The 25,535-nt window shown below is 46.3% G+C and overlaps 1 protein-coding gene across 2 annotated transcripts in view; it reads left to right on the forward strand.

Annotated features, from left to right (window-relative positions):
• The window catches only part of USP34 (ubiquitin specific peptidase 34), a 2,681,755-nt gene that overhangs the window by 118,022 nt on the left and 2,538,198 nt on the right, over positions 1-25,535 (forward strand). For both annotated transcript variants that reach the window (XM_078649291.1, XM_078649292.1), the window contains exons 4-6: positions 19,797-19,847; positions 21,870-22,019; positions 22,840-22,907. In XM_078649291.1, coding sequence (XP_078505417.1) covers positions 19,797-19,847; positions 21,870-22,019; positions 22,840-22,907 — 269 coding nt within the window. The remainder of the gene's footprint in view (positions 1-19,796; positions 19,848-21,869; positions 22,020-22,839; positions 22,908-25,535) is intronic.

A 25,535-nucleotide genomic window follows, 5' to 3' on the forward strand; every position in this document is an offset into this window, starting at 1 on the left:
AACACTCTTTTGGTCATTTACCGACGGTTTTGTTCTTTTGGACCTTAGTGGGGTTTAGTCGCGGTCCCGTCATCTATGGGTATGGCTTTGGTATCTATTCTAAGTTAAGGAATCTGCGGCTAGACGTCTCTATCAGATGAACAAGTTACTTACCTTGGGTAATGATGTATCTGGTAGAGGCATAGTCTAGCCGCAGATTCCTTAACGCCAGCCCGTCCTCCCCGTCCTGCGACAACCTTTTCAGGTTGGGCTTCTTACCTTAGCCTCCCTTTTTGTGGCTTTATTCCTCTGCGGGTTGATGTCTTCTATTCTCTCCGACTCACAATGCTACATTCTGTCTCATGGCTCTGCTCTACCCATCCTTGTATTTGGACGGAAGGCCCATATGCCATGTGTCCTTTACAACCTTTACCCTGGGTTTCCCATTGTGAGTCTTAATCCTTTTTTCTAACGCTTGAGGTTTCTTGCCTCCCCTGCACTCTAGTGGTTACAGTCTCTGGCAATGCTACATTCGGTAGGTCCCTTATTTGGATCTTACGTCTCCTTTTTGGTGACACCTTATGGTAGTTTGTCCTTACTCCTGAGTTCTGTACTGGTTGTCCTTTACTGTCTTCTATTGGGTCGTAGCCTTTCTGCCGGCTGCTGTGATGGTTCACCAAGGAGCTATGGCTCAAGGGTAAGTCTTGTGTCTCTGGTGGCACAGGCTCACACAGGCCAAGGGTTCGAATCCTGCCTATGCTCTGCATCTTCTTCTGCCTCAAGGGGAGGTTTTGGTCTTAACAAATTGCGGGGGTCCCTCCCAGAGTGGTGCTCTGTTCACCCCCCACCCCACCCCACCCCCCCACCCCCCACCTAAGTTCAATATATACGGTGCTGTGCGCTGTATTTCTATGGTGATATTTTTCACCATACCTTGTTTTTTCTTTTTCTGCACACTGTTCCCTTATTTTCACAGTTTTTGGTGGTGGTTTCGCGGTCTGACGCGGAAAAGTCTTCTGACGAAAACTGATGTTGGTGTGGCGGGCCATATATGGCTCCGCTGAGGTCTCGTCCATGGACGACATCGGGGCAGAGCCGTACGGCGCCGCCCCCCTGCACGCGGAGGTGCTGCCGCGCAAAATTTTCCAGACCAGTCTGACGCCTGGGCAATATTCCAATTTAAGGAATCTGCTGCTGGATTATGTCTCTACCAGATACATCGTTACCGAAGTTAAGTAACTTGTTCTTTAATTCCCTTGGCAAATGGCAGCAACTGTGGAATTACATTATTGCTTGTTAAAGCAGGATCATTTTCACGTTCATCACACACATTACCCTAATCCATTTTTGACATTTTATTTTTATTTATTTTTTATAAACAAATTAAATTAGTTTTCAAAGAATATACTCGTATGACATTTCCCCAAAAAGAAAAACATGAACATCATTTGAAAGACAGCCCCCCCGAGTACTCTATAAACTTAAACATTCCCACCACTTTCTCCATGCCTTTGTATGCTTCCGTGGGCATCCTATTGTTCGATATATTGTGTTCCAATACAGAGTAATGTTCGGTCTCCCCGTTGCAAGTACTTTACCCCAGTATCATTGGATCGGTGGACATTCCCAAACAACATGGAAAAAGTGAGCAGCTACTGCTTGACAACGGGAACACAAAGGGGTCTTCAATTTATTACCTTGCCATAATATGACCTGTGTCCGATAAGTCATGTGGAGGTAATTAAGTTTTATCATTCAGAGCTTGGAGGGTATAGCTAGGGTTCTGAGAGACACATTTTTGGCAGTTTTGACTGAAACAACAGGCATAGCAATCTTTTTCTTCATTAAGATCTAAGTGCTCTTTCATGAAACGTTATATGGTCTCCTTAATATGTGTCCCCCAAACATAGATCAGGGTTATTTTGTACTAAAGGCAATACAATAGCTGCTCTCTAGCACAGAAAGGGAGCTAATGCTGGAGGTAGATTCTAATTTGGTATGGGACCCATACTAGACAGACCTCAAACAAATCTCTCTAGGGGCAGGTGCAAGGTACAGCAGACTCAAATGGGAAATGATAATCTGGGGACTAGTGGATGCCTGAAGATGACAACATATCGTGGATAAGAACTACACTACTCCTTCTTCCACAACTTGTGTTGAATATATTTTCACTATACATGCGATTATATGCACCATTGGTAGAACAGATCTCTCTGAAATATCGATTTTGGAACATGCACATGTAGAGATATCCCAGCATGAAACTGGGGTGAGGGAAGAATCCATGTAACAATCCAAGTAGTGGCCATCCATATAACCACACATATAGAAAGGTAAAAACAAAAGTTAAAAATCTTATAGAGACTTTTACCTGCAGATTCCTTACTTGGCGTCGGACTGAATCCAGTAGATTTTTTGTGAGCAGTACTCTTGCACGCCGGGAGGTGGCATCGATCGGCTTCGTGTGAGTCATCAGAAGTGATGTTGTAGTACTTATATAGACTCACCAACGTCCATTATTTCGCCTCGTTCGAGCCAGCTCTGACCCAGAGAAAAGATACCCCTCAGTCACTGTGTGATTGGATTTTTTAAAACATTTTGTCAAGTGTTCTTTTGAGATTTTCTTCCTGGTGTGTTAGGAAGATGTAATCTAGGAAGACTGGATTCAAGCCTTTCGGAGCCTGTCATCGGTTGATGTCTGTGACAGATCCGCACCTTGTCTGACTGCGGGGTTTTGGAGCGCGACCATGACCAGAAATTGTGCTCCAATTGCCGTGCCATGAACCCAATGGCTTTGAGGGTGCGGTACCTAAAGCTCATGGCTGCCCGGCATGCGATGCCTGGTAAATTGTGGTCCCGGTCAAGAGGAAGTTCCCCGGAACACACACGGAGTCCGAGGTCGTCATCCCATTCCAAGTCTTTGGGACACTCTGGTAAGTTGAGGCACAGGAAGAAGTCGTCGAAGAGGTCTTCAACTTCTCCTTGTCCGTTGGATAACAAGATGAGGGAGCATCGACATTCACGGCCTGGATTCGACGTAGAACCCTCACTCAGTGCCTCCCCGATTTTACAGGAGCCGAATTGACCCCCGCCCAACTAAGAGGTCTATGAGGCTATGCGCCACATATTTGGGCGGCCCAATCACTCCAATGCACCTTCCGGCCCTGCGGGGTCAGAAGAGACCCCATCTGGTCGCACGCTAGTGGTTCGGGCCCCAGCTCACCCCCATTCCTGGATCTGGACTGGCATCGGTTGTATCAACTCGACCTTCCCACACCCCAACACTCCCAGCGCCCACCGGCGGCGCCATCTCCCTTGTGATAAACCGAGTCCGATAAGAAGCTGAATGGGCATTTGCCGATGCCAACAGGACCCTTGCCTCCTGAATTAGAGCCTGAGCCCTATTCCCTTGGGCTGAGACTCTGGAAAGAATGTGAGGGATCGCTGGACCCTGAAGAATACCAGCCATATGAGGAATGCACTAGCATGGACTGGTGTGAGGAACTAGGTGAAGCTAGTGCACTGGATCCTTCTCCAAATTCTGGTATGCTTTCTCCCCTTACCATGGCTATGGAGGAGAGAGCTTCATATGCAGTGTTGGTGTGGAGTGCGCCTGAGGTCCTTGAGCTTCAGTTTCCATCAGTGACAGTCAATGACTTGACAGAGGTGCTGCGGCGCTGAGGCTCTACATCTGAACCGCTATACCAGTTCAATGACTCCCTCACTGATGTCCCTTTGGGGACCTGGTCCAAACCCAACACAGGGGTACTCAGAATAGGTCAGTTGTCCGCTGCCACACTCCAGGGGATCCAAACGTCCTCGCGCAACACCCTACCCTAGAAAGCTTGGTGGGCCAGGCCTCAACGTGCCACAGAACATTCCCTACCGCTACCCAAGATAGGGGTTCCAAGAGGCTGGATTTTTTGGGGAAGAAAATGTTTTCTTCCACCAGCCTGGCATTGTGGTTAATGAACACTGCATGCCCTTTGGGCCGTTACTCCCACACTCTGGGGTGACACTGTTGTGCAAGTGCTGCCACAGGTCCCAGAGGAGGCTCGGGCCATACTTTCAACCTGTTACCGACAGGAGAGATTTATCAGAGTTCACAATACGATACGGACTTGACATGACCAATTCACTGGGCAGAGCAGTTTCATTTACGGTTGCCCTGAGACGCCACACCTGGTTGAGGATGACTGGGTTTTCGGGGGATGTCCAGGTTTTCCTTATGGACATGTCCTCCTGATGGCACTCGTCGCTGTGGAGGCAAGGTGGATATGGCGCTCGGGTGCCTCAAGGACAGTCTGGATACGGCCAGGTCCTTGGGCCTCTCTATGGCCCCACGTCACCCCCAATCTGCCATACGCAGCTATGGAAGGGGCTTCAAGCCACACAAATGTTCTCCCAGCCACCAAGCAATGCATGCTCCCCATCGTCTGTGTGGATGAGGGGGCAGTACCAACAGACCTTGTGGTTCGGGAAGCCAGCGGTCAGGTCAGTCTGCCACGGCAGCTGCTGCCTCCACACTTTCCTTGGTGGCATGGTTCGCCATCACCTGTTCCACCGGCAGTCCATATCCTCGGACAGGTTGGTTTTCCAGATTGTCCGAAGGGGCTACTCCCTTCCTCCAAGCCACCATCTCCCGACCTGCTGACAGAGGCTCATCTATCCCTTCTCCACCAAGGGAGCCATAGAGAATGTTCCATGGCCAGAAGTAGGTTGTGGTTGCTATTTCTGCTTCTTTCTGGCTCCCCAGAAGGACAAAGGCCTTTGCCCTATTCTAGATCTGCGGGCCCTCAATCTCTTCCTCAAGCATCCTGCTAGTGACACATGCCAGATGGCATATGCAGGCTCTGTAGTGGTACCTAAAGTTCCAGTGGTCGATGCATCAGGGGAATAGCTACGAAATTGTCCAGATCTCAGAGGGAACTGCAAAAGATCTGCAGTGGTGGCTAACAAACCACAATTGTGTTGGAGGCAGACAGCTCTCTCTTCCCCAACCAGATCTGACAGTAGTGACAGAAATGTCACTCCTGGGATAGGGAAGCCATCTGTAAGGGGGTGATCAGAGGACTCTGGTGTAGGAAAGCACTCCTTTTGGCATGGTTACCCCCCACTTTATGCCTGACTCTGATGAATCTTTGACTGAATGTCCACTGTGTTCCTGCTAACTAGGTTCCTAGTGCCGGTGTTCTTTCCCAAAACTGTACCTTTGTTTCCACAATTGGCAAACCTCTGGCACACATGTAGGTCCCTTGTAAAAGGTACTAGTGGTACCAAGGGCCTTTTGACCAGAGAGGGTTTATAAGAGCTGCAGCATGTATTGTGCCACCCTGTGAGGCACCTCATCAAACACATGCACACTTCCACTGCAGCCTGCGTGTATTGGTGCAGATGAAAGTGAAGAGTCGACCTGGTACACATCCCTGTATGCTTGGCCAACCAGCACTACAAGAGGCATAGTTAAGTCACCCCTGCAGCAGGCCTTACAGCCCTAAGGGAGGGTGCACTTTACCTCTTGTGAGGGCATAACTGCATAAGCAGATATGCCTCTATAGTGTTGGAGTCCATTTTTAGACATTAGAAGTGCACAGTGAAGCCATACTAACTGCAAGGGTTGGGATCTTGTCAATACGAATTCCACAGCTCCATGATGGCTTCACCGAATTCCCAGATGTTTGGTACCAAAAATTTCAGTTTAATGAGCCCAGTCTGATGCCAGTGTTTGAATAATTAATGAATGGACCCTGAAGGCACCTCAGAGGTGCCCGCTGAAAACCTACCAGACCCCTAGAGTGTGCCTGACTGGTCTGCACCAGCCTGCCATCTCTAGACATGTTTCTGACCACCTGCTGTGGGGGAGTCTTTTGCTCTTGTGGGTCACAAACAAAGCCTGCTTAGGGTGGAGGCTCTTCACACCTATCCCCAGCAGGAACAGCATTGAAGGACAGTGAGCCTCAAAGGCTTCCAGTCCTTTGTTCATGCTGACCAGGGCCTCTCAAGGTAGTGGAGATTCCCGCTCACCTGACCAAGCCACACGTTCGGTGGCAAGGTCAGCAGGAAAATTAGTAAGAAGGAGAGGTGTCCTGAGCTTACAAAATCCTCCATATTGTTTTGGAGGATTTTAGCCAATAGGTTTAGGGGTATGCCCCCTCCCTAAAGGTAGGGGGGCACTGAAAGGGTGTAGTCACCCTAAAGGTAAGTAGCCCGTTGGCTAGTACCTTCTAACCCCTGTCACACCCCTAAATTGAGCCTTTATCGGCACCCCCGATCCTTAAGCCTCAGAGGCCTAGGGAAAAGGACACAGATGAGCCGTGCAGCAGCGAAGACTGAAGACACCAACTGACTTGGCCCCAGCCCTATCAGCCGGTCTGCAGCCCTCAAAGACTCTGCTACAGAAGAGCGACTTGTCCCGCCGCCAGCAACCTCCAGAACCCTTGTAGGACTGCCTGCCTTCTACAAGGACTCCTAATCTCCTGTGGACTGCTGACCTGTCCAGAAGAAAAGCAGGTTTAAAGACCAAGTGCTCAACCTGTGGAACCTCAAAGTCGACAACCTCTGCACCCGATACCCATGCCCCAAGTCCAAGAGGTCCACCGGTCCATAAAAGGTTCACTAACAAACATGAGCAAGACTCCCTTGTAGGTTGACCTTTGCCGAACTCCACGCCGGCAGCCTCTGCACGATTCCACCCAACCACGACCACACCGGTAAGCTGATTTCTGATACCAAAGTACACCACTGCACTTGAAGCCTCTGGGCCTTGGGGAGACCTACCAACGGTGTCCTGATGCCCCAGCTTATTCCAGCTTATATGTGCAGCTGTAGGTTTCCATCTTTGGGTCGAAGAAATAAATATACAAAAAGTAATATTTTTACATTGAGTGTGTGTAATCGTTTCTTGCCTCTGTGTACGAAAAATGCTTAGCACTGGCCTCTGATAAGCCTAACTGCTCGCCCACACCATCACAAACATGAGCTTTAGTATTATCTGCTTTAACCTCTGTAAAGCCTTCGGGGTTCAACTGAACTTTGTGCTCACTATACCTTACTTTGGTATAGTAAATATAGAGCTAGATTTCTGGTCTCCAGCCGAATCCAAACTCCCCATGAACATGCTGGGGCTCCGTGCAATCCAGCTGGCATTGAAAGCCTTTCTACCCTCCATCAAGGGGAAGGCTAGTGCAGGTGTTCACAGATATCACCCGACATGTAGTACAGCAACAAACAGGGCAGGGTGGGGTCGTGGACCTATTGTCAAGAGACCCTGCGCCTTTGGAGATGGCTATAACAGCAGCGCATATCCATGGTGGTTCAACACCTGGCGGGCTCTGTGAATGCCAGGGCAGACTAACTCCCCTCCCGATGCCTAGTGGATCATGAATGGCATCTCCACCCAGCGGTGGTGCATGGTCTCTTTCAGCAATGGGGAGCCTTGGTTAGATCTGTTCGCCTCCGCCAAGAACCCACAATGTCAGCACCTTTGCGAGCTGGAGTTTCCAAGGCGGCTCTCGCTCAGAGACACTTTTTGTCTCTAGTTGAGCTCAGGCCTCTTCAGTGCCTTTCCGCCCATACCATTCCTGCCCAGAGTTCTCCAGAAGATCAGGTACAACCTTCCCAAGTGATCCTTGTGGCTCCAGACTGGGCTTGCAGAATCTGGTATCCCAAGCTACTGGACATGGCCATCGGTCCTCCAATCAGGTTGCCACTTTGGGAGGATTATGTTGCAGTAGCGGGGAGGGTTCTTCACTTGAACCTGTCCACTCTACGCCTTCTTGCATGGAAATGTAGCGGCGACAGTTTGCAGCTTTTGACCTTCCTCCCAAAGTCTGTAACTCCATCTTGGCAGCTAGGCATCTCTTAACTAAGATTGCATGCACCTGCAGTAGGAAGCTGACTTTTTATCTTGTGATGCCAATGTGAGGGCACATCATGCAAAAAGTCCATACGAACCTTATTGGTTTTAATAATCCCAAGTGCTCTATTTGTGGTAGTATGGTCGAGCAGTTTAGGCTTACCAGAGAGGAGTGTTAAGTATTTGTTGTACACACACAATCAAATGGTTCATACAGTCAATAAGAGATCAGAGACTAATTTATAAAAATAAAGTCGATTTTTATAAGAAAATAGACACTAAGATCTTAAGAATAACTTAAGTACAAGCAGAGATACCGATTTTAGAAGGTAATAGATCATTTCTCAAATAACTGTTGTGAGGCATGATCCTCGAACACTACAATGTTATCCCATGAGAAAAAAAGACACACAGCAAAAAGATACTTGGAGATGGAATCCAGAGGTGCCTTTTGGGACTTGGGGTGCCAGGGGACCAGGGTCCAAAGTACCACCAACAGATTTGCTTTACCTGCCTTGGGGTGTCTGGGTGCAGAGGTGCTGTTCTGGATGGTAGCCTGGAGCGATACATCGTTGAAGTCAGTGGGACTTGAAACAAGGGCTGCAATAGGGTACTTGGGGGTAAGTCTGGATGAACCCAAAGGGGGGCTGAGGTCATTTGGACCCCTAGACCAAGGGGACGCAGTCAAAAGCTTTGGAGCTTGGGTTCAAAGGTTCTTGGCTGGCTGGCTACTGAATTTCGAGGCTCCCACGGTTGTTGGTACATCTGCAGAGGGAAGAAAAACAAAACAGCAAGGCCACTTTGGTCATATGTCCTGATGTCCCCCGACGTGCAGGAAGACTTCAAGTCAGTGGTGTTCTGGTTGGATGGGAAACGAGCCTTGGCTGGCGCAAGTGCCCTAGTGCTCAGGGTATTGATGCAGTGGAGCTCCCGGAGGATCTTGCATCCCCACACTCAGCTGTGGGATGGGGCTGACCATCTAGAGCCAGGAAAACCTCCTCCTGAAGTGATGTTTAAGGCGATGTGTTTAGTTTACAAGGCCCTCTATGGAGTAGAGGCGGTTTATCTAAAAGAACGTCTTTATTGGTATAAGCCAAGCAGATTACTACGATCTTCCGATGCCAAATTGGTGTATGTCCCATTTGTCAGAAAGGCCACCTGGGGTGGTAAAAGCTTTGTGGCAAATGCAGCCAAAGCATGGAACAAGCTCCCCTTTCAGCTTAGAGCTATCTCAAAATTGTTTATTTTTCGAAAGAACCTAAAAACCTGGTTGTTTTCAGTATAGTTGACCAGGTATCTGCCTGGCTCGGTCACTTCGGAGAGATTTCACTTAGCGCCAGGACACCCATGGGTAGCAGCGCGCTCTATAAATGCCATAAATAAATAAATAAATAAATGTTCTCTTGGTGGGCCCGATGGCCAACAACAAGATGAAACTAGCAAATGCGAATGGCGTCTGAAGATGCAGGGGAATAGCTACTCCACCCCATGGGAGATGATCTCTGGTTTTTGAAGTGCTGGGAAGTCCTCCAAGTGTTGGAAGGATGCACAGCTGCAAGATGAGACGTGTCTTTGCATTTGTTAAGGAGCAGGCAGCAAGGCAGGGTTTGGCACCAATTTCTATGTAGGTCCTTGTGATGTCGTCTTTTTGTCCTCCTCAGGTCCCAGGAAGCCTGATCTGGTTTCAGGGGGAAACCTAAATACTCAATTTAGGGAAGTACAAGGTAGTAGCCAATGGGCTACCTACCACTAGGGTGACTACACCCCCTATATGATCACTTCCTGTGAGGAGTGGGCATAACCCTGACAAAAGTCCCTATTTTACCAAAAACAAAATAGTGAAACCATTCTCTGGCTGTTTACTTCAGGTAGCCCACCTCAGGGAAGTAGCTATCCTGTGTGTGAAACATGCCTATGGAATAACTAATTTCCCACCTGCTCGGATACCAAATGGGCACCAGGGGGTGGTGTTCTCCAGGTCTGGGGGGACGCCGGTGTTGCAGTTCAAAGGATACAGAGGCTTTGAAGCCTCTGGCCTTTATATGCTATATTGCTAAACCTAACACTGTAGGAGGTGCAAACACCTTCTGCCGAGCAGGCATTGTTCCTGACCTCTGAGAGCGTGGGCTCTCGCTTGCAGGGGGTCAGAAACCAGTCTGGTGGAAGGCTGCAAGATGTCAGTCCGTCAACTCACAGGTTCCCCCTGCGGCCCTACTAGTCTCTAAGGTGGCCTCCGGGTGCATGTCTCAAATCTGATACTGGCATTAGTACAGATTTAATAAGACAAGATGTTTGATACCAAATACCATTATTCCCAGTGAAGCCATTAGGTAGCTGGTAACTCGTAATGACCACTGCCTAGTACATTTCTTTAAAATGGCTTTGTGAGCACTTGCAATGCCTAGCAATGGAGCTAGGCATTACAGGGGCATATCTGCTCATGTGCCCTCACATGTAATATAATGCGCGCTGCCTTAGGACTCAAAGTTCTGCTGTAGGGGTGACATACATGCAGTGTACAAAGGCATTGCTTTCTGGGAGTGGGCAATGTCGTGTTTTTGAAATGGCTTGCACCATTTCACACATCCTGCAACATAACGGCGATGACAACATAGGTTTTGAACTCCTGTAAATGATTACAGTGCCCTCGCAAGTTGGACGTCTAAAAAACGATATCCTCACAAACATTGCGTTGCCTTCAAGCGTGACTATATAGCCTTCGATATATGTTTTACAGCAACACTTTATCCACAGCAATGGTAGTTGCCTGCAGATGTTTAATTGTTGCCATGAAAAGGAAATTGCTGCAGGTCAAGTCCTTGCATGTGACACTAGCCTCACCACAGATTCCGTCATGTTGTAGGGTTCTGATATGTCTAGAGTAGATTACACAAAGTAGTTTCATTCCTCAAAGCTAAGTCAGTCTTCTATCAATCGATGCATTGAGTCAGGCAAGGTATCCCAATACCTCCCCTTGAGATGAGCTGTTCCAGTTTCATTACGACAGCCAATCAGACAGGCGGGCAATGCTGGGGAGAAAGTTCATTCAGTGCTAGTATCTGCACCAGTCCCTTATTTGTTGCACAGCTCGAAGTGCTTACCTCTGCCGCTAAGCCAAAGCTAGTAAAGAACAACAGGAGTATAACCATTGGTCCGGATTGAGATCTGGGTAAGTATACGTTTTTAAACAACAATGTCTCAACTGGATTCAATGAGGAAGGCAGATACACAGGTATGTACACGATATTACAAGGTAGCAAAGAAAGGAGACACTCACTGTATTTTTTTTAAAAGTGCTCATGGCATCATATATTAAATTCACAGTTTATACAGGACAGTGATAACAGCACTGTGGGCATAAAATGCAAAAGCAACCCAAGGGAACTTTGTGCACGCAGTGCTCATGAAACAATGAGTGACAAGTGGAAACACAGCGAAGGACGCAAGGTGACAAGGTGAAGAAAAATATTATATACAAAAAACAATGGTTTCTCTTCAATGATTGGAAGACATATAACTGTTTGTGAACCAGGTTGAGAATGCGCCGTGAGTTGCGCTGTATGATTGGTCGACGGCGTTTCAATCCTATCAAGTCAGGATAATCATCACGACCGGGTTGCCATTTTTAAAGGTGCTGTATTAGAGAGGAAAAGGGCAGAATTGAGGGCCAGGACAGGAAAAGGAGGAAGTGAGGCGGGGCGGACGAAGCAAAGGCCATTCTGGAAATGTGGTGAAGCGTGGGGCAGGGTGGGGGGGGGGCAGAAGGGGGGAACAGAAAAGAGGGAGGAGCAGGGGCGGGTAGGGGCTGAGGAAAAAGGGGAGAAGAGCTGGCTTGTGTGGTGACCAGAGGGAACAGGTAGAGGGATTAATGGAACCAAGGATGTGAGGTGGGGAGAGGCTGTGTCATTTTGGAGAATGCAGGAGGGAGTATGAGCCAAAGGAACAAGAGAGGTTTGGCAAGTAGGGAGGAGGTTGAGTGAGGCAGTAGAGAAGCTTGCAAGAACTGTGGTGGAGGGAGGCTGTGTCATCATAGAGAATGTGCAGGGAGTACAGGTCAGATGAGCAGGAGAGGTTATGGGGCAAGCAGGGAGGAGGGTGAGTGAGGCGGCCGAGGAAGCTTACAGGACCTGTGGCGGTAAGGGAGTGTGTGTAGCAAGTGTGAGTGGAGCGTACGGTTGGCGGAGCTGCTGGTCAAACGCGTGGGCCAATCGGGCTGAAGGTGGAGGGGGGGGGGAGCGTTGTGAGGGAGCAGCGGGAGGAACTTACATAATAGGAAGGAAGGAAGTGAGCTGGAGTATAGCGGACTCGTAGGTCAGGTGCTGTACAAGGAGGCGGCTGTAGATGGGAATCGGCAGTCCTGTGAAGGATGAAAGGGAATGTTAGGAAGGGTGGGCATGGAGGTGAAGAGTGCGAAATGCTCTGGGAATGGGTGAACTCGCCTGGTAAACAACTGTGGTAAACGGAAGAGGAGACAAGGCACAGGATCGGATCCCCTATCCACTGTGTGGCTCCCGGAGGGGTGACCTGATCGAGGAAAAAATGCATTAAGGGAAGGCAATTGCTGGCAGGGAACCATTGTGAGGGAAGGCTGGAATAAAGGTCATGCGTTTACCTGGGAGGCAAGGGAGAATATAGGCAGGGTCGGAGCCCCGATCCACTGCCAGGGTCCCGGGGCAGGTACCTAGAGGAGGGAAAAGCAAGGTTTAAGCACAGGAAGCTAGGAGGACTGTCAGGCGGTAAAGCGATTGGGACGGAGCGGCGAGGATCGGGGCATACCTTAGAGAGGGAATTACGAACCACGGAGAAAATCCAAAGGCCGTCGGGTCGCTGCAGTGAGGTCCTAGCCGCCACAGTCGTGTGCGGTCTGGCCCGGCAAGTCGAGTGCGGGACGGAGCTGGTGGCGGTGAATACGCCGCGTTGTTGGGTGCGGGGACTAACTAGTGGGAGTAGCACATGACCTGAGGTGGGCCAAGGGGCTGGGCGAAAATGGTGACGCGCAGTAAGAGAAGGCGCGTATGGAGAGGACAGCAGGCTGGCAAGTGGAAGAGGTAGAGAAGAGACTAGGCGGCAGTCCTGTCAGTGTCTGGGGGGCTCGAGAAGTAGCCACTAGGGCGGGCAAACAAGATAAAAAGATCCTATGGTGACATATTGCAACAATTCAATGGTGACCTATTTTAATACTTCAATGTGGAAGCAACGTAAATGCCTAGAGACAAAAATCAAAAATAAAACATGTGACAATTCAAGATATTCATGATCATACCAGAATTTCGGTATTAAGGTGCATGTAATTGTTGAACATACACTGAACAGGGCCTTACGGCCCACACAGCAATTTCAAGGAAATTGACATTGGAGGTGGCCTACATCAGTGGGAGTAAGGAGCAGGCGGGAGGACATGGATGTCAAAGGGCTGGCGAGCCGCCATGCTAAATGTAGCAGCGGAATGGAAGTTACGCGCATCTGGGTGAGGAGTGGGACACCCAAGGATGGGGGGTACAAAAGGTGCCTAGCAGGGGAAGTCAGATTAGACATATTCCAATGGTGGTGGGCGCCATCACTGGAAAGTAGTGGTAGTCAGGGGGTAGACGGGGGTGCACAAGTGTGATAGCAAATTGTTTTACACTTGTACTATGCTGCTCCATTCATCTAACGTGTTTAACCCCCGATTAACTGAGTTGCAGAGTGTGATCCATTTGCATTCGCTGCGATTCAGTAGGGTTTGCAGGTTACTGCCCTTGATGGGTAGTGAAGGTTGGTCGACCACTTGCCACAACATTTATAGTTTATTGCCGGTCAAGTCCTTGCCTGTGACACTAGCCTCACCACAGATTCTGTCATATTGTAGGGATCCGATATGTCTAAAGTAGATTACACACAGTAGTTTCATTCCTCAAAGCTAAGTCAGTCTTCTATCAATCGATGCATTGAGTCAGGCAAGGTATCCCAAAACCTCCCCTTGAGATGATAAGCTGTTCCAGTTTCACTACGACAGCCTATCAGACAGGCAGGGAATGCGGGGGAGAATGTTCATTCAGTGCTAGTATCTGCACCAGTCCCTTATTTGTTGCACTGCTCAAAGTACTTACCTGTGCCGCTAAGCCAAAGCTGACAGTCCTCGATTGCTGGATTGCCCTTGGGCAGTAGTTTCAAAGGAGAAGGCAGTTGTTACTCTGAACCTTTGGGCAGTATGAACTGCATGTCTTGTGCCGCAGCCACTAGTCCATGGCTCTCATCTGTGTAGAACACTTGAAGCCTGCACCATTGTGAATCAACAGATGGGGGGATGGAGCTAAGTCACTCCTGTCAACAGCGACACCAAACTGTCCGCAAAAGTGATTGATGAAGGCACATTAGATTTCTACACTTTAACCAGGATTTCCATTGGGATTTTACCCATTGCACCTGAGGTCAACAGAGAGAGGAGCAGGTGCAGGGTTCTGCGAGAATGGTGGATGTTGGAGTGTGACCATCCATAAGTCCGCTTCTCCTCCACCCATCCCAGAACTAAAAATCTTAAAGGCAGCTCCATGGGTTGCTATTGTAACATGCTGTTTGAAGCTGTTAAATTCCTGAGGAGCTTTACAAGAGCCACAAGCAATCCTGAAATAAAACTAGTTTTCCCCCAAGCCTTGCAACAGTCTGTTCCATCAAGATCGAGCAGTTTTTGGTACAAGTGCCAAGTTTGTGTCTGGCTCTCTACCTGAATCTGTTGGTAATCTTTTCAGTACTGTTTGCAAACACTCCTTCCTCCCTTTTCTAGAAGGTACTTCACAGCCTGGAAATCGGGAGTTCATCAACCTTCTTTAGCCTCGAAATAAAGCTTTATAGAAATCCCTTTATTTGTAACTTTTAGGAATGTTTTCTGGTCAGGCATTTATTGAGGAATCCATTTCTAGATTCTGCTTGATGTTTAAAGTAAATCAAAGGTTTGAATCTTTTAAGAAGGGAACGGAGGAAACACAGAATCGTGGCAGGGTCACTGTATATCTGAAACAATTCACTACTGTCAAGAGTTCCAAAGAGGGACATTAATTTGTAAACTTTTATTTTAATCATTAGTTTCAATTTTAGTGGGTGGAGACTCAAAGTTTTTCTAAATAATAGTCTGGTAGATAAGAGACGTGATTCTACTAGAAGGCTTGAGAGGTACAGATCTATTAATTGCCATTGGGAGATTAGGAAATGATATCCTAGCAAAAGTTACACATAAATTGCCTTCTTGGGTCGATTATGGTCTATTTACTAGTTTCAACAGATAATTCCAATAGGCTATCATATGTGGAAGCTCTGGAAAATTCTAATATCGACCATATGATGATTCTCTGTGAATTAGAGGTGAATTCGAGGTGACGTCTACAGAAGTAGGCTTGTGGGATTTTAAGGATAAATCTGTAGATTTAAAAAAAACAAAAGGTAGAATATATTTGAATATCAGTGCAGCCTCAAAATTAAGAGACTCTAACCATTCTAATAGATCAGCAGCATACAATAATAGGAGATCCATAACCTTCTCGGCCAGACTCACTGGTATCTTTCGGCTGCATTATAGATACATTGGTTACTGCATGTAAAGTCAATTGTTAACCAGGCCGGCCGAGGTAACTCCCAAATCCGATAATATGTATAAATTGGGAAATAATTAATCTAGTGAGGGCCAAATTCCTGAACTTTTCCCTTGATCAAAGTAAATTAATTAACTTACTATTGGGGAAAAGATTAAGGAAAAAAATGCTCCCCCAAGACAAGAAAAGGAAGACTATAATTGGGTCCAGTTAAGAGGCGGCCTCATCAGCAATGCTAAAAGGTATTGAGAAATAATCTTAGACTGTTGTGGCTCAAGTGTAAAATCTCTCCCAATCCCCATAAAAGAAGAAGACTGAAAACTTTATCTTGTAGATCTTTATTCTACTTACCCAAATTCAGCTTGATCTTCTGCCTCTATAATATCTGCAAGGGAAGACTCCCTCCTCCTGGTCCGGTAGTATCTTAATTCCACTCGTTGAAAAGAGTTACCCAGACACCTTCTGGGTAACTACTGGCAAATAGCTCTACTAAATGCAGTTGGGAAAGTATTTGCACATAGTATCTTGGATCATCTTGCTAACTGGGTTTTGGAGGAGGAAATTCTCCCCATAGAACAAGCAGGATGGTGCACACTTATTTAAGTGAAGCTACTTGAACTCATCCAGACAACCCTTATGGTGATTTTAGTGGTCTTAGACAACCATAGAAAGCTCTCTAAATGGTAGCTGTGGACAGTAGCCTTCAGGCTTAGTCCAGATGAAGTGTTAAGCAGCTTGGTTTAACAGATCTAATCATAATAGTGTAGGTTAAATTGAAAAGAACCACCCAGTGTAGCTATAAAAATAGGTCTCTTTTTTATACATACTGACTAACATATTGGTATAGCTCCTACCCGGCTATATCACCACAAATGCACACAATACTTCAATTGTAAACAGGTAAGTAAGCCCAAATATGCGGTGGTCTCTAGGGGGAGCGCAAACCATATACTAAAGAAGCTGAATGCGAACTGCGACTGAAGTTGGGACTCGGACCAGGAGACCCAGAGGAGCTGGGGACACAAGGGACCACCCGAGGTATGTACCCAGGAAGCCCACTGAGGCTGTGTGCAGAGTGTAAACGCAGCAGCGTACTCAATACAAGTCAATGGGTAAGTCGCGTTGCAGTTTTAAAGAAGGAGGACCCTTCCCAGTGTGCCCTGAAGAAACCCTGTGGAGGACAGAAGGTTGGAGAGTCACCCCACCCATGGATACCCCAGGAACCAGGATACCTTTACCAGGGGAGCAGAGTGCATCGGTGCGAAGTGACGTTGGAAACCGCCGTTGACCATAATGGAAGACTCAGGAAAGATGCTGCTGGCGAAGAAGGTGAAGGGGTCCGGTGGAATCCAAGGGTGAATTGCGGATGAGGAGAACCTGAAAGCAGAGGAGACCGAGTCTATGGCACCCCGAGGTGACCAGGAGGCACAGAAGAACGATGTCCACCGATGATGGAAGATGCAGGAGTGATGACTGTGACCTTGTCTCTGCAGCTGTGAGGACCAGGCGACGCTGTGGAAGACCAGGAGCTGTTCACAAGCTGTCCTGCGTTGAAAGTTGAGAACCAGGAGGTCGGTGTCTGGTGGAAGAACCAACAAGCCTTGGCAGCAGCAACAGACATGGTAAACTATAAAGGAGCAACGTTGAGACCAATAAGGTCCAAGAAACTCACCTAATGCAGGAGAGTCAGAGCAGGCCCCAAGGAAGCAGGGGAGCCCACCGAAGCCAAAGAAGACCCACAGGCCGAAGACCAGGAGTCACAAGAGGAACTCGAGCAGCTCACCAAAGATGCAGGCCCACGGTGCAGAGGATGTGGTGAGGACAAAGATCTTGGTAGGAAGAGATGCTGGAGTCTGGAGTTTCTTCAAGCCCAAAGATCTCTGGAGTACAGAGCCAACAAGCCTTGGCAAGGGCAAGTTGACACTCTGCACAGGGATTTTGGTCCAGCGGTTCCGACGAGGGATACTGGACTCAAACTTGCTGAGAGGACAGGTCAGACCTTGAGAGAGGTGCCGAACCATCACCTGTGTTTCTGGACTTTTTGAAGTTTGTGGGACAATAGGAGCAGCAGACCAGTCAGCTTTGTTGCGGTGCCTCCAGATGCAGGGGAGTGACTACTTCACTTCAAGGGAAATTGCTTGGGGTATCCTTGAAGCCCAAAAGCCTGGAGAGGAACCTGTAAGAAGCACAGGCACAGACGATGAAATTTTGCAGAACAGCAAGACCCATGAGCAGCAGGAGTCTTACTTGGGGTATTCTCGGTTCCAGGGGAAGTCCAGCGAAGTCCAGGTGACAAGACGGTCGAAGTGGAAGTTGTTTCGGGTTTGAATCTTGTCTCGCAACGAATCTGAAGAGCAACCCATAAGTAAACTCTTAAGTACCCTAGGGAAAGGGTTGTAACGATTCAGGGTTTCCTCCCAGAGGATGGGCTGCACAGAGGGGAGGATACTTCCATGTCCTTTGTCCAGTTTTATGCCAAAGCGGGAGCCGAGGGCTCCCTGAATCGTCTCAAACAGGGGTATGCAAGGAGGGCACCAAATATGCCCTTCAAAGCAGTCATGTGGTGCTGGCAAGCGCCCCCACCCCAGCCCAATACACAAAGTCCTGTCTGGGAGGTGGTCACACCTCCCTGTGGCAGGAAACCTATTGTTATACCGTCCGCTGCTTGAGATCGCTCAGCAGCAGGAGGGCAGTATAGAGTCTTGGGTCGGCAGCAGCACCAGCTTGCTGGCAGACCCTGGAAGGCTGTTAACGGTAGCACTGGGGGCTTCCCGGAGGAGCCCTCTGGTTCCTGGAATCATACCTCCAACACCGGTAACAGTGTTGGGGTAGGATTTCAACATGCTTGATCCCAAACCTGCCCAGGTTTGGTACAGCAAATATAGAGGTCGCTATCACGTAATGACAGATGGCCACTATATGTGAAAACGACTGACTTTCAAAGCCTGGAGAATCGACTTTGGGGTTTGTACGGAGTGACCTGCTCATGCAGGGCATCCTCACACTTCTAACCTAGCACCCTGCCTCCAGGATTAAAAGTCCTGCCTTGGGGGTGTCTTATCGGTTTTAAGTGCAGTGACGTCAGATATAAGAGAACTTATATCTGTCGTAAGTGGCGCTAGCACCAGCTTACACAGGTTTGCTAGGCAGACCTTTAGTCACAGATTGAGTGGTCTCTCATGGGTAGCATAATACATGCTGCAGCCCATAGGAGATCCTTGGTGTACCTATGCCCTGGGTACCTTTGTAGTACATTATACAAGGAACTTAGAAAGGTACACCAGTAGCCAATTAGGAAGGTGCCAAAGTACTTATCACTGTCGCATATAGGGAGAAAGCACAGTGACTGGGGTCCTGATTAGCAGGATCCCAGTCAGAAAAGTCCTAAAACAGAATTGCACTAGTAAAAAGTGGGGGTAACCATGAAAGCAGAGCCGACTTTCCTACAAGGGTATACTATTTATATGGCCTATAGCTAGAAAGAAGGAACTCTCAGCAGGAGGTAGGAAATTCAAACTTAATGCCTGCTTGCATCAGCGGGCCCACCATAATTATAAGGCCTATTTGCAGATTTCTACTATGGCTACCTGTGTCATTTTACTCTCTAGAATAATTTTATCCAACTTTTGCTGTGAAAGGGAGCGAAGATTTAGCCACAAATGTGTCTGATCTTTTACTCTTTTAAAACAATTTGCACATAAACTCTTGCTGCTAGGTTACAGGATATTTGCACATAATAGTACATTTTCTGAAAATTGCTCTTATATGAAAGTTTAAAATTAACAAATTGCGTATGTACTTAATTCAATGTATTTGTTGTGGTTTTAAATATGTAATTGTAATTTGACTATTCTGTTATATTGGTTACCAAACATCTATATATCCTGCTCCATTCAGTGTCTCTATACCTCTCGCATATTTTTACACACAACCTTTGCTGCTAAGGGAGAACTAAGTTTCTGCCACAAATGTAATTGATCCCTCTCTCCTTAGAATTATTTGCATATAAACCTCTGCTGCTATGTGGCTATGATTATTGCACAAGACCGTAACTTTTAAGAATTGCTTCTGAATGGAAGTTTTAATAATAACAAATGGCCTATGTATTTAACTCCATTTATATATTGTGGTAAAGGATTTAAATATGTAATTGTAATTTGACAATTCTGTTATATTTGTGACCATCAATTTATATATCCTGTTTCATTTTAATGTGGACCTCATTAGAGATCAAAATCTCAATGAATTGAATTGAAATGACTCAAAGTGTGTAACTGTGTACAGGAAAAGTCAATTGTTACAGGTAAGTAACTTAATATGGAAAGACATGTTATCAATTTAATTTGTTGTTGCAAACTTCATGTGGCAACTAACACTTTATTTTGTCTCACCAGGATATTTCAGCCCAAGAAAGTAATATATTAGGAGCGTTTTGTGATATGAATGTAAGTGATTTTATTATTTGTTTTTGCTGCTTATAAAAATGTAACCTGTTACATATGTAGTACCACAACTTCAGGCAAATGCACATAAACCTAAGAAAGTATGCATTGTATCTTCTTTTTTATTAACATAATACTGAACTGTGTTGGTAACAAATGAAACGAAAAAATACACAGCCTCAAATATTTATTTTTATGTGTTGGCTTCGTTCTCCCATAATAAAATGAGTTGACAGCAGATTTTTCTGGGTCTATGCTTTGAGTGCCTTATAATATCAGTTCTCATGGAACTCTTAATTAATTGCACTTGGAATGAAAAACAAACAACTTTCCAAATAAAACTCAACTTCAGCCTGTAGCTGGGTTGGGGTGGATCATCCGGGGACCGGATGACTACATTTCATCAGGAACACTGATTTGCTGCCCTGGGTTTTTCCTTTTTCAGTGTTAGCCCAATTAGCTCAGTTGCAATTAACCCAGACTAAAACTCATAGAATGTGTTATGCTCTTAAAGAAAAGACTGGAAATTACTGTTCCTGTTGATATGGGATCATCAGGTAACCTTAGTCCTACTGAGCAATCCTTTGGTCTTCTCGTTGCTAAGGAGTTTTTTGCAAGTGAGTAGAGCAGGGAGGAATGAATAGAGAGAGGTTCGAAATGTAGTAGAGTGATTGATGAATGGAACAATACATATCTAAGACGTTTTGAAAAATGGAAACATTTTCGTGAGAAGTAGGTGACAAAGCAAAAAGAAATAAGGATGAGAACTAGAAAAGCATCAGAAGTGACAAGGCTGGAGACAACATGAAATAGAAAACAAAATGACAGAAAGCCTCAACTTTGAGGCACCCAGAATAATGAAAAATTAACGAGTGCGCACAGAATGTGGCAGACTATGTAAAGGAGAAAAAATACCCCACAGAGAGACGAAAGGCAAAAAGGTAACAGAGAAAGGACACACTGAATAAGAGCAAGGAAGAGAAAGAGTGTAAATCGAATATGAGAAAGATCACAAAAGAGATAGAGACCAAAGGAAAGGCAACCCATGCAATTAGCACGAACACAAAATGATAGCCACCCTAGAGGAGATAGGAGAGAACAAAATACATTACTCACGCAACAGGAAAAAAGAGTGCATAAAGACTGCAGAATGAAGCAAATGACGAGCACATGGAATGGTAGAGATGACTCAAAAAATGAGTATTCGAAAATTCAAGAAATTCTAGAGCACAGCATTGAGCAAGCAAACAAAGGCATGAAAAATGTTGGTCTAACACCGAAAAGTATGGAGGATTTTTTATTTTAATTTCTTTTATTTTATATTTTATGGAGTTTTATATAGCGCGAACCTGACCCGATATCGGGTATCAGAGCGCTTTACATAGCACCAGTTACATTAAGACACATTCGTTTTTATTGTGTTTTTTTTTTGTGGTCATTGCTGAGCCTCAAACCTGGTTCCCCAGATTCGAGGTTGACAGCCCTAGCCGTTAGGCCAACTCCTCTCCCCAATAGTGAATGCAAAAAACATGAGGTTGAATGAGTATCGGAAAACGGAAGGGAGCCATACAACTAGTGGGAAAATATAGAAGAGAATTGAGAAACTACACCCCCACCCCGATTGAAAAGCATAAAATTAAGTTTGTCACCATTTAAGCAGGAGGGAAAAGTATGTGCTGAATGTAGGAAAGGGCAGGCGTGAGTGGAAAGCTCACTGAACTAGCATCCTTTTCAATGTACTCGACCTGCAGCCTGATTGACAATTTTCTGATGCTCATGAGCACAAGCCTAATATGTTTTATAGGTGCATTTATATGTTTGAATGTGAAGTTATGCTTCAAACCTTCTGATTTGTGCCTTTGATATTGAGCTTGAGAGCATTGACTTCCTTGCCAAAGAAGTTGTTCCAGAACCCTGTGTCACTGAAAGTTAAAATGTTATTTTAGGGACATGTATTTGCTTGCAGGAAAGTCAATTTAATAATGATTGATTTTTAATTTAAATTCTTTTTTTTTTTTTTTGCAGGATGTAGAAGTTCCTTTGCATCTACTTCGTTATGTTTGTCTTTTCTGTGGAAAAAATGGCCTTTCTCTCATGAAGGATTGTTTTGAGTTTGGTACTCCCGATTCACTGCCATTTTTAATAGCACATGCTTTTATTACTGTTGTGTCAAATGTAAGTATATTTTGCTTTTCAAATAATAAACCTAAAAATTAAGTGTTTGGTGAAAGGAATGGTGCTGCAAAGTAAGAAAGTTAGTAAAATACAATTTGTTTTTTATTTGAGGTAGTGGAAGGCAATAATGGTTGGCTAGCCGAGCGTTCACAAATATGTATACTGTCTTTTACATTAGTTTTCCAGTGATGCATGAAAAACAATATTTTTTGCTACTACAAAAATGACTCCTTTAGTCTTGATTAAGCATTATGTTGGTGGGGTAAGAGCTGTCAGCTGCACCGATGTGTAGGGCAATTGAGTTGCAACTTTCCATGTTTCTAAAAGCCACAAGAGGGGTGGGTGGGTGTGTGATGGGATGGAGCCTCTGTAAATTAATTAGTGGGTGTTACAAAACATAATAGAAAGTGGCTCTTTTGGGTAGTAGGTGGGTAATATTTGAGTTTCTGCTGAATCAGAGATGGTGGACTCATAAGATATGATATGACAGCCAGTTGGTTGTAATATTCACGGTTGTTAGCACTTTGTCTTCAAGGTGCTGTAGCAGTCTCTGGTCCCTTTCTTGAATTGATTTCTATTAGTTTGAACCATTTTCAAAAAAACGTAACTTCTCATTCTTCATCACTCCTAATAAAAGGACTCCTGCAACCATATTATTTCTCTAGGTATTCGGTCACAAATGCTTGCATCAGTTTATGTTCAGACTACCTTTTTTTTAATGTAAGCTTCAGAATCTTATAATAAAAGTGCTTCTTCCTATATTAACACTAGAGCTGTAACGTGTTGGAATTTATCCCTGTCTGTTTTGTTTGGTTTTTAGATCAGAATATGGCTTCACATCCCTGCAGTTATGCAGCACATTATACCCTTCAGGACACATGTTATAAGGCAAGTGGGGAATGTTAAAATGTGCTTAAATTGATTTGAGGTATTTTAGATCATCTGTAACGAGAGAAGTGGAAGAACATATTTTGCGTTTTTTTTTCCTTCTGTATTGCCAGTTGGTCTACCTAGTGAGACTTCCTGACCGTTTGTTCAAGAGTCAATGGTATTTGTCTGCTGGCCCATTAACACATGTTTGTTTTATTTATTTGGTTCATCCTATGTTTGACTTTCTTTTGTACAAACAAATTACAACTGACAAATTATAGGCCTGATCTGATTGAGACATCTAGCTGCAGATTCCTTACTTTTGAATTATCCCAAGGCACCAGACTCGATCCAGACATTTTTTACAGCAGTACCTCTGTGTGTCGTTAGAGGGCATTGATCGACTGAGTCCTTAGCGACCTTCTCCACCAGACGTGACGTTGATAGAGTCCTTTTAAGCCCTACCCTGATGCCAGTTTCTCCTGTTCCGCGCTTCAAACGCGGATCCAGAGAACGGTTTCTCAGACCGCTTTCTGGCCTGCCTCGACTTTTTTGTCGATGAAACAGTGCTCCTTTTTCTCATGTCAATGGGGTTCGAACTCAGCAGATTTCGGCCACATATCCTCTTACTCTTTGCATGTGGTGCCTTGGGGGTCACTATGACTCGAAGGAGTGCGACTCTTGTCGCCAACTTCACCCAAAACCGTTGCGGGAACGCATGCATGAAGCTACAGGCGGTGCGGTTGTTGGAGGGTTTGCGTTGTTAGTGATCTTGTTACAGATAATGCTCAAGAACCCTCTCCAGAAGTCCTTACCATGGGCGTCTTTCGACCTCAATGTCCAAAGAGAAGTTGAGAAGCAAGCGGTTTAAGTTTGGGTCTCCACCATCCTCTGGTGTGCTTTTCTGCCCCAAGGTGGTCAGAGGAGCCTTGATTGAATCCACGGTGGCAGGGTCACTCTTTGCTTTAGTTAGATCCTCTGGATCCATAGTCGGATTAGTGATGACTCCCATACACCGCCCTTCGGGGTTCCCACCTGTGACACCAGTGCCCGATCAACTCCGATGTCCGCGGTGCTGATTGATGCTACGCTATCTCCTCGCTCCAATGCCAAGGTTTCGCCGCATCAACGCTGGATGGTGTTGGGGGTAGTGCCAGAGATGCAGTTTGCCTTGGACACCGTTCCCCTAACTTTTGAGGAGAACTTTACTGTCTTTCCTCTGGGAGAACAGGTTTTTGAAGGCAAAGGAAAGGAGACTAGGTTTATTCACCTCATACATGACACTGTCCAGCCTTCTCTGGAGGTTAGTTGGCTAACTGAGCTTGTTGTGGCTAGTAACCTTGACTCCTCCCATCCTCTGCCCTCTTTTCTCCTCCCGGCTCACTACCCAGGTGAGCTCCTCCTTTGCTGAGCTCCTAAGAGGGCATCTGTGGTTCTAGAGCTGCAGCTCCCTTATGTGGAGGTAGCCTCTGACCCATTGATAAATGTGCTTCTCAGGGCCAAACAGGGGTTGAGCCTGTGCTTCCCTGCGGTGAAGCCTTCTATGATATTTTGTTTGACTCTTGGGCTAAGTCCACCAGGGGAGTCCATGTGTACCGGTCCATAGCACCTAGATACAGACCTGCCCATGGGGACCCGGCCTTCCTTCTCGGGCAGCCTACCCTGCAGCAGTTTTGTGGTGCAGGCCGCTATAGCCTCCCCTGACTTCAGCGCCCTCCCTAACATCCTTCCGGACAGGGAGACCAGGAGTTTTGATACTTATGGTGGGCATATTTTCTCTGCCACCAGTTCCGCCTTGCAGTCAATTAATGCTGTTTATTTTCAGGCCCGATTTTCTCATGTGTTGTGGGATTAGGTCACATGCCTGCTACCCTAGCTTCCGGATGAGACCCGGAATAATCTTACCCAGATACTCCAAAATGGGCAACATGCAGCTAAATTGATGATATGATGTGGTATAGATACCACAGACTCTAGGGCGAACCATGACTTTTCAGTGGCACTCTGACGTCGTGCCTGGCTCCACAACTTTTGTTTTTCGGAGGATATTCAAGCCACCTTGGTAGACCTGCCCTTTGATGGTGTACATCTTTCCGGTGCTCAAGCTGATTTTTGCCTTACAGGGTTTTCAGGACGGTCGGGGTGGAACAGAATATTAGTTCTGTTTTCTGTACAATCTACATCCCTAGTTAATCTTGTATTAGGCTTGTATTGGGACGTTCTTTCTTGATTTCTTTCACATATGAGCTCTTCTAGGGCGGAGCTTGTTGGTTTTGCTTTTCAAATGCCCTTTCCACCTACTGGTGGCACCCGATGAGGTGTTCCTGCCTTCTGCAGGTATTATTATTATTCTTAGAGTGTCGATGTCATGTTGTAGTTCCCATTACTTGGGACGTAAATTACTTTGTGGCTTTATGTGGACTTCAACTCCTGCTGGTACAAGGTGGTTTTTCTACCTAAGTTAATTCTATATGGGGTATTTTGCTTACATCCCTCATCAACGATCCCACCACCGCCAGAGCCAACCTCCACGAAGGGATGAAAGACGTCGCCGACTGGATGAGAAACAGCCGTCTTAAACTGAACTCAGACAAGACGGAAGTCCTCATCCTGGGATCATCACCCTCCACCTGGGACGACTCCTGG

The sequence above is a fragment of the Lissotriton helveticus genome, chromosome 6, assembly GCF_964261635.1.
Source record: "Lissotriton helveticus chromosome 6, aLisHel1.1, whole genome shotgun sequence".
Taxonomy (NCBI): Eukaryota; Metazoa; Chordata; class Amphibia; order Caudata; family Salamandridae; genus Lissotriton; species Lissotriton helveticus.